The sequence below is a fragment of the Trichechus manatus genome, unplaced genomic scaffold (genome assembly GCF_000243295.1).
Source record: "Trichechus manatus latirostris isolate Lorelei unplaced genomic scaffold, TriManLat1.0 scaffold00030, whole genome shotgun sequence".
Lineage (NCBI taxonomy): Eukaryota > Metazoa > Chordata > Mammalia > Sirenia > Trichechidae > Trichechus > Trichechus manatus.
The window spans coordinates 10,724,274-10,734,019 of record NW_004443966.1 but is presented as its reverse complement, the minus strand read 5'-3'; the positions used below and the strand labels follow the sequence as shown (position 1 = coordinate 10,734,019).

At 35.6% G+C, this 9,746-nt stretch overlaps 1 protein-coding gene across 1 annotated transcript in view; it reads left to right on the top strand.

Moving 5' to 3' along the window:
* CLPX (caseinolytic mitochondrial matrix peptidase chaperone subunit X) overlaps positions 1-9,746 on the top strand; it is a 51,745-nt gene extending 41,999 nt beyond the window's left edge. Inside the window, exons 9-12 of the mRNA XM_023729858.1 lie at positions 2,437-2,736; positions 4,481-4,573; positions 6,529-6,635; positions 7,509-9,746. Coding sequence (XP_023585626.1) covers positions 2,437-2,736; positions 4,481-4,573; positions 6,529-6,635; positions 7,509-7,599 — 591 coding nt within the window. The 3' untranslated portion in view covers positions 7,600-9,746. The remainder of the gene's footprint in view (positions 1-2,436; positions 2,737-4,480; positions 4,574-6,528; positions 6,636-7,508) is intronic.

Genomic DNA, 9,746 nt, shown 5'->3' with positions numbered 1-9,746 from the left:
TCCAGGTCTTTGCACATTTTATTATAATACTTTATTTTGTCTTCTTGAACTGCCTTTTGAAATCTTCTGTTCAGCTCTTCTACTTCATTTCTTCCTTTTGCTTTAGCTACTCTATGTTCAAGAGCAATTTTCAGAGTCTCTTCTGACATCCATTTTGGTCTTTTTTTTCTTTTCTGTCTTTTTAATGTTTTCATGAAGGATGAAAAACATCCATGTGGGTATTGTTTTTATCAACACTTATTGAAAGCCAAAGGTATAATACATCTATATGCCAACCGTATGAAACTGCTTATAGTCCTAAGTTTTATTCCTCTTCCCTTTACTCATGCCCTTTATTACCTCAGTCCAGTTGGCAAATACCTGTCCATCTTTCAATACTCAGACTGTTAAATGATTAGTCAGTTCCTCTGTGAAGCCTTTTCTTGGTCACCTTCCTATTCTGCATCCCCAATACATGGACCTTTCCTTCCTTTCCACTGCTGCAGTGCCCTGTACAGCCCTCTGTCATTGCACCTCTACTTTAATACTTTAATGCCCTCATGTTTTCTCCCTCTAAATAACCCCCGCCAGGGTAAGGACTGTCAGCAGGCTTGTAACCCCAGTGTTTAGGACAGGGCCTGGTACAAAATAAAAGCATAATAAATGTTTAAATTATTGAATGTAAGGTATTTTGCTTTCTGATACACTAATATGTATGTTCACAGCTTAGGGAGTCAGAAAAATGGACTTTAACTTAGGCTGTCTTCTTAGATATCGTGCTTCTTTTTCACTTTTGACAAAAGCTGTATCACATGACAAAATTAAACTCTCTGACAGTGGCTTGTATATTTCTCTTACCTTGGCTGAGCCATACACCTTAGATACCCAGCCTTGTGCCTCAAAGTTGACATTCTTGTCTGATGTCAGCCTTATATATTCTGTCTAAATTCTAAATTATTCTAGCATAGATTGGTGTATGCAACCCCAAACCATAATTTCAGTAGAATGTTTGGCTACAAAAAAATTTCCTTTTTCCATTTTCACGGTTTTTACACCTTTTGGAAACCACACTAGTCTAGAGGTCTTAGATAAACACTGCAACCTTATAATCTGAGTTTAAGGGACTTCCCTTTGTAGTTTTTACTTAATGTTCTTTTACTAGGATTCATTCTTTGAGAGTTGCTTATTATATAGTGATTAGGTTTTCAGTTCTAAAGGCAGACAGACCTGAGTATGAAGCTTGGCCTTGCCACTTACAGCAACGAGACTTCGGTCAAGATACTTAACCTCTCTAAGCCTGTTTTCATCATTTGTAAAATGTGAATGATAATAGAGTCTCGTTCACTGAGTTATGGTAAAAGTCACATGAGATATTCATATAAAGTACTTAGTACGGTGCCTGGCATATACTTTGTCCCCAATAAATGAGATCAACAATAATTGTTATTTATAATAATGATAAAAGTTGAGAAGAATTCAGTTTCTCTTTTGAAAGTACTGTGTACGTCTTTTGTAGAACTCATCATTCAAGATATTTTTCCTGGTGGCCCACTTACTCTGTAATTAACAGATTCCAGTTCTAGAATGTAATTTCAATATTCTTGTTAAGGTAGAAAACCTATATGATACTTTTGTAACAATTTGAAATGCAAAGAATAATCTTTTAAAAATATTCTTTTATAATGTTATATCTTAAGTAAGGAGCTACATATTATGTTTTAAAAACTGATCTTATTTCTGTAGCTTACAGAAATGCATGTGTGTGACCAGGACTTTTGCCTTGAAAGTATTTTGGTAATACTTAAAAGACTTTAGGATTGTATGCATCTTTCACGGCATATGTTAATATGCCCGTATTCTGTAATCTAAGTAGTAGAATACGGATTCAAATTGTTTAATAAATCAAACTAGTAGAGAAGTAAACAAAAAACAGAAATAAAACCTTTTCTTTTTTATCCTTCGTTATTAAGCCAGTTCCAGTGGCTCAGTTCATGAACTGTTTTTTGTCCTTTAAACAGTTTTTCCTTTTCTTATGAAAAGACTACTGTGCCTAATTAGAGCATGTTCTGCTTCTAAACTAGAAATTCCTTGTCTTTTGAATTGCTAATTATTCTTTTTTGCCTGAGTAAACAGTTGAAAATGACTTTTCTAGTATATTTCTTCAGCTGAGAATTAATATATTTCATTAATACTGATTAGGATTTTCCTGTTTTAGTCATTCAACCTACTGTGTATGAAATTTTCACAACTGTTTTTTAGGAAAAATCTTTAAATTTACTTAAAACCAAAAAAATTTTCCTAACCTCATTGCAGAGCATCTGCAACAGCAGCTATTCTAAATATGTTTTATTATCACGTTTATCATATTTTAATTTTATTTGTATATTATCTGTGTTTTATACCCTGTTTGAGTACCCACCTGCAATTTCATTATAACACGAGTCTTTTCTTTGACAGTATCTTGGATTTGGAACACCATCTAATCTGGGAAAAGGCAGGAGGGCTGCAGCTGCTGCAGATCTTGCCAATCGAAGTGGGGAATCAAATACTCATCAAGACATTGAGGAAAAAGATCGATTATTACGTCATGTGGAAGCCAGAGATCTCATTGAGTTTGGCATGATTCCTGAGTTTGTGGGACGGTTACCTGTGGTAGTTCCTCTGCATAGCCTAGATGAGAAAACACTTGTGCAAATACTAACTGAGCCACGTAATGCCGTTATTCCCCAGTACCAGGCCTTGTTCAGTATGGATAAGGTGAGGCTTTTATTTCTCATAATTAGTTTGTGGTTTTCTTGCTATTGGAATTTTGCATAACTTAGCCTAATAAATTAAAAAACAATCTTGTTCATCCGGAATCTCAGCCTATTCCTCACTAAATACAGCCATTAGACATTTAGGAGTTGGCTTCATTTCTGCCTAATTAAAATGGTCTTTGTTGCAAAAATTTTCCTAACCTCATTGCATAGCATCTGAAACTGCATCTATTCTTAATATGCTTTATTATCAAGTTTATCATATTTTAATTTTATTTGTATATTTTCTGTGTTTTATACCCTCTTTGAATACCTACCTGCAATTTCATTCTAACATGAGTCTTTTGTTTGACAGTATGATGCCAGAAGACTACCCCTGGCCCCTCTAAGCCAGACACACAGGATTGTCCGAAATGCTTATGCTGTAACATACTGTGTATACTTTTATATACATTCATCCGAGTAGTTTTATTAGCTCCCACATCTGCTTCTCTGCATCCAGACACCTGCAGGTCACTCCAGCCCACACATTTAATCAAGTATCAGATGTTTTGGGTTTTATGAACTTAGTGTCTCTAAATATCAGTCATCTTCTCTCTATTGCTACTGCCGCTGCCTCAAGTCAAGCCCCTTTAACATTCTTCACCTTGACCTGTGCATTTAATTCCTAATTGGTTTCCCTATCTCAAGTCTATCTCTGACCACCACTACCAAAATAATCAGTCTTCCACTTTATTTCCAGAATGGATCATTTTAAAATTACTGAGCATAGTGCCCAGCAAATAAATACTAAGTTCTTGAATGAATAAACACAGAGCTAACTCTATTACTCCTTTGCTTAAAATCCTTCAGTGGTCCCTAGTCTTATTTAGATGCCCCTCATTTGTACTCCCTGAGCACCGTGTGCATACACTGTGCTGTAAGTACTAGTTTGCTAATCTGTCACCGCCCCTTTCCTTGAGGGCAAAGATGGTGTCTTAATTCATCGTTCAGTCCCTAATATGGAGGCATGTAGGATTTCAGTAAATGATGAAGAAAGTCCTGGGAAGTTTATGTTAATCTAGAAAACTTTTCAAGGACTGGGAACAAACTTGTGATTCATAACACTGATACCTTCACAGATTAATTGATAGAAACAAGTGCTTCTTAGAGGCAAAGTTCTAAAGCACTATGAGAGATAATTACCTCACTTAAATTTTATGATTTCTGGAGGCAGATATTAATACCAAAAGTTGTTAATACCAGGATCTTGTGAAATCTGATGTTCCAGAACATTTTGATTTTTTTTTTTTAATCTGAATAATTTGAACTCTACCATTTTGAGATTGGTGGTAATTTAGAGAAACTTGTCTGAAGTTTTACCTTTGTTCATTAGGATAAGAAGGTTAGTAGCCCTCTGTAAAATGGAATTATAGGGACCCAATGAAGGCTTTCTAGGAGGAAAGTGAAAAAGTCTAAGTGATCCTTTAGTCTTATTGGAGATAGGGTCAGTCAGGACATAGATTCTGACCCTTCCAGTGTTTCTATGTCAGTGAATCAGTTTACTCAACCCTCTGTCAGTGAATAAGTTACTTATTTCTTTATCTATAAAGTCAGGACATTGGTCCCTTTTAGTTCTAAAATTCTGTGATTCTAGGACTAGTAATGGTGGTAGCTAGTATTAATTAATAAATACTATATGATTGTATTAGGAGAATCTCATCAAGGATTATCTAAGTTCTCATTTCTTTTGGCTGTATTTGTAGTGTGAACTGAATGTTACTGAGGATGCTCTGAAAGCTATAGCCAGATTGGCACTAGAACGAAAAACTGGTGCACGAGGCCTTCGGTCCATAATGGTAAGTTAGCATTATTATACAAAAACTCGATTATTTCCTAGCATGAATTTTTAGACTATTAAGCTTCTGTGGTTTTTTTGTTCGTTTGTTTTTTGGCAATACTAACCAGAAAATTGAGCTAAGATTTTTTTTTGGTCATGTGTTCGTTGTTGTTACATACTGCATGCCGACTCAGCGACCTGCGTACAGCAGAAGGAAGCACTGCCCCGTCCCTGCACCTCCTCACGATCTTCTCTGTGTCTGAGCCCATTGCTGCAGCCACTGTGTCAGGCCATCTCATTGAGGGTCTTCCTCTTTTTCACTGACCCTCTACTTTACCATGCATGATGTTCTTCTCCAGGGATTGGTCCCTCCTCATAACATGTCCAAAGTGTATAAGACAAAGTCTTGCCATCCTCACTTCTAAGGCGCATTCTGGCTGTACTTCTTCCAAGATAGATTTATTTGTTCTTCTGGCAGTCCATGGGATAGTCAGTATTCTTCGCCAGTACCGTAATTAGAAGGCATCAATTCTTCTTTGGTCTTGCTTATTAATTGTTCAGCTTTTGCATGCATATGAGGCGATTGGAAATACCATGGCTTGGGTTAGGCGCACCTTAGTCCTCATAAGTGATGTCTTTGCTTTTTAACAATTGAAAGAGGTCTTTTGCAGCAGATTTGCCTGATGCAATACGTCGTTTGATTTCTTGACTGCTGCTTCTATGGGCGTTGATTGTGGATCCAAGTAAAATGAAATCCTTAACAACTTCAGTATTTTCTCCATTTATCATGGTATTGCTTATTTTTTTGTCATAATGATTGTATGTTTTTGCTTCTTTCTAAAAAGGAACTTTAAAGTATTTGACACTAAAGGACACACACATAATATAATTAATGAAATAGAGGAAATCAGGATTATAGGAAGATGAATTTTAGGAAATTCTACATGGGCCTTTTGACTAGGCTGCAGAGTTCCTTCTCAGGCCCTTTGAACCCTCTATTCTGTTTGTTCACTTGAAAGTAAGTTGCAACTACCATGACACTTTACCCCTAAGTTCTTCAGCATGGTATAAATTCACTATTTTTTTATTTTGTTAAAGATCCTAGGGACCCAGCCTGTATTCCTGCCACTACCTACTCTCTTCCTTAGAGTTCTCTTACTTAGCCCCCAGGTTTGGCTGTACAGTGGGTTGGTTATTGCTGGCCTACCTGCTTCCAAAGCAAGCACATGCTCCTGTTCCCTTTTAAGGATGTCATTGCTAAGTAACACTTTGTGTAGTTTCAGTCAAAATTCCTGCTAAGTAGGATTAGAACTACACATCCACCACTGACAGCTTGAGATTATACTCTCTGATGGGTCTGGACTTCTGGTGTTATTGATTAAGGACCGACTTACAAACATGCAAACTAGAAGAGGTGATACAGTTGACATTTTTTTGGAAATTTGAGGTACTCAACTAGTATTTTCCTTTGGGTAGAATGTAACCCAGCCACTACCTGTAGGCAAAGCTAATTTTCTTTAGTGAACAACTTTAAATCTACTCCAGCACTTGAGACAAATGTTCATTTGAAGTCATAGTTTGAAATTGAAGAGCTTGATTTAGGATTAAACAGTTTTAAAAGTAAGGATTACCAGTTGACTTCCTCTGTCATAAAATAAGCCAGGTAATGCTTCTGAGGAACATCTGAATCTGAAAGTAAAGCCTTTTTGTGTGTGCATGGTGACCAAAGTAGGCAGCACTGCAGACAAGTATAGCTTTCCCTTATAGAATGACATCTCTCTGGATTTAGTTAGATGCTCTTTTAATATGAAGAATATGAAAACTTTTACATTGACTTTTTCAGTATTCAGTTCCTGGTGTAGAATAGGGACTCATACTACTGAGTGGATGAGTTTAACTGATGGCCTATATAACACAAGTATTTTCTTTGTAACTCCAGTTTTCCGTATAATTTGTCACTTTTTCTCTCTTTAGGAAAAGCTGTTACTAGAACCAATGTTTGAAGTCCCTAATTCTGACATTGTATGTGTGGAGGTTGACAAAGAAGTAGTAGAAGGAAAAAAGGAACCAGGATACATCCGGTAAGGTATATTGTCAAGCCAGAACAGATCTAAAATTTAAGATCAACCCCTTATTGCTGTAGTTTATTGGTCTGTTATAAAAATTGCATAAAAACCTTTATATTTGTAAGGGAAGCAGTAATCTTATAAATTTTTCATTGGTTTTGAACATCTTCACTTCAAAGAGACATAATCTTTAATGGCATTGATACGCAAGTTTTAAAAGGAATCATGGTGATCTGAATCATAATTTTGACTAATTTGAGTCCAGTTGGATTTGGTCAGAAGGCAGGTTCTCCCATAGACATATGGTAAATGTCAAGCAATTTGGTTAAAATAACAGATTCTGCCTTATTTCCTGAATAAGTGTATTTTTTAAGCGTTCACAATTGAAGGCTCATCCATTTATTTCAGGAGTAAATTTGTTAGGGAAAATGTTGAGAAAATTACTCACAAGCCTTGGTTGGGTGGTCTAAACGTTTCCCATATTTCAACACTAAGCAATCCTAATGTTAAAAGTGCTCTTAATATTTCCTACTTTAGTAGCTTTTCTAGCTAGGTGGATTAACTTAGTATTTAGAATCTAGAAATTTTGTTTATCCTCATTTTTTTTAAATTTTATTTTTGGTGAAAATAAACACAGCAAAACCCACTCCCATTCCACAGTTTATAGTGCTAATGATCAGTGACATTGGTTACATTCTTCACACTGTGTCAACATTCTCCTTATTTCTGTTCTAGTTGTTTCACTTCCATTTACTTAATCTCCCTGCCCCCCAACTTTCTTATCAATGCTTTAAAATAGTATTGACCGTTTGGTCTTATATAACTTTTTTCTATCCTCAATTTTTATTTTAAAAAAAAGAAATCAACACTGATGGCTTTTTATTGTAGGGCTGCAACGAAAGACTCTTCTGAAGAGGAGTATGACTCTGGCGTTGAAGAGGAAGGTTGGCCTCGCCAAGCAGATGCTGCAAACAGCTAAACTGTCAGACTCCTGTAAATAAAGCTTCTCCTTCTTTGTTTAGGACGATAACTCTCTACAGTCTGACATTAAAGGAGTTGGGTCTATCTTGGATAGCATACATGGTCAGAAGCCTTTAGGATAAGAATCAGATCATGTATTATATTGTAACATCACATTGATTTATACACAGAGGACATTATGTGGACTTTAATGATACAGTGTTCAGAGATAAAATGTGCATTATTTTGGTTCAGTTTTTTTAAAAATATGCTTTAACAAAATTCTTAGGAGTGGTTTTAAGCAACGCAGGTGTTGCAGTAACTATGGATTTTACGATAATGTTACTCTACAAATGGGAAAATAAATTCTTCAAAATTGAAGATTGAGGTACCATTCTTTAGTTTAACCTTTTTCTACCAACGTTTGTGACCTGAAAATACAAGAATTTTATTCATTTTAAAAATTGGAACAGGTAGTTTCCAAGTAGTTAAAATTTCATGAAAAAGAACCCTGAAGAACCATATTTTGATAATATATGCTCAGTTAAATTCTTAGTCTTGTCTGCTAGTGCATGACACTAACTTCCCAATTAGTACTATAAAAAAAGCTTCCTGCTGACTTGTCTGATTTATTTGTCACCTTTGATCCATTTCAGTACCATGAGTGAGAAGATGGAATTGAAGTTTGGCTTAGATCTTCAGAAAAAAAGTATACGTCTAATTTTATAAATAGCATATACAGTATCAGTCAGAGTCACAGCCATGTGCTGAACTGAACGAAATACCCTAAGATTGTGTATTTACCGGAAGTGCTTGGGCTAGTGTATATCTGGTTTTTTGTTTTATGATCCTGAATATTTGTCTGATTTTTTGGCTTCATAGAACATTAAAGACAATCTATGTTTTGCTATCAACAGAAGTAAATGTGTTTACACTAAAATATAATTTATTGACCTTCATTATAAAGCAAAACTAAAAAGGGGTAATTTGGGGGACTTAAAAATGAAAATTGTATCATTTGATTCCATAAATATTAAAATATTTGGGTACCTTTAAAAAAATTTTTCTTTCTGTAATGTTGATATGTTTTTATATTATTCATTCAGTTCAACCTCATTTGAAATGTTTAAATCAGAGTACACTGAAATACTTGTTTTATTTTGGTTTATAGACTCTTGAGTTTTCCTTACCCCTTTTTCTTAGGAAAAGAACCTTAAACTATTAGCAAATTCTCATCTTGTTCATGAAGAGTTGGGCTTTCTATGATGTAATAAAATAGATGTGAGACATCTATTTATGGCTGGTGTAAGACCAGAAATGCACTTTTGCAGAGTATGTAAGCCTGGTTCCTATCGGATGGAAGAGAAACAGGTATCCTTCTTAGTCTCCCTAGAAATGGTTAAAGTTCTTCTCAAGATGTCTTTCAGATTATAACTTTGCTCATTATCTTTTTCTTATAGCATCATTATTTTCCTTTTTGTAGAGTGAAAATTGGAGTAGCTTCTAAATATAATAAGGGTAATCTTCCAGAAATGGACTGGGAGACATTTTAGTCGCAACAACTTAAACATTTGGTTTTGGAAGTTGTTGACAAAGCCTAATCGATGTTTTTAAATCAAAAACAGCTGAATTTAACTACAATTTGTATCTAGAAACTTATGTTTTGGCATTTGAATAAAACAAGGACTACATGAAAGCCAGTGTGGTGGTGTGTCCATAATGCGGGGTGCAGGAGCCCTCTGCCAGCAGTGCAGTTCTCCGTAGAGTACAGATGTCATATGAGCTGCTTTCTTCTAGGGATTGGTTAATCCTTGGCACTTTCATGTCCGTCTGATAAATTCTCCTAGTTTGTAGATTCCAGAAACAAAAACTATTATTAAAGCTTATGTTAAATATTTGTTGAAAATCCTTACTTAAGTGTCACACACAGAACCCAACACTAGGGACACAGACCAAGCTTTTCAAGAACCTTACTAGTCTAGCAGGGAGGGCAAACACAAACTTCAGGGCATTATGATAATGGAGATGAAGTACGTACCAGATGTGGTGGCCCAGATGGGTCTGGAAGAACAAGTAGGAATTTGCTGGAAAAGAATAATGAGAACTAAGTCAGCATCTCGGAAGTGTGAAACAACCACCAGGGAGGTTTAGGAGTTGAGAGATAGG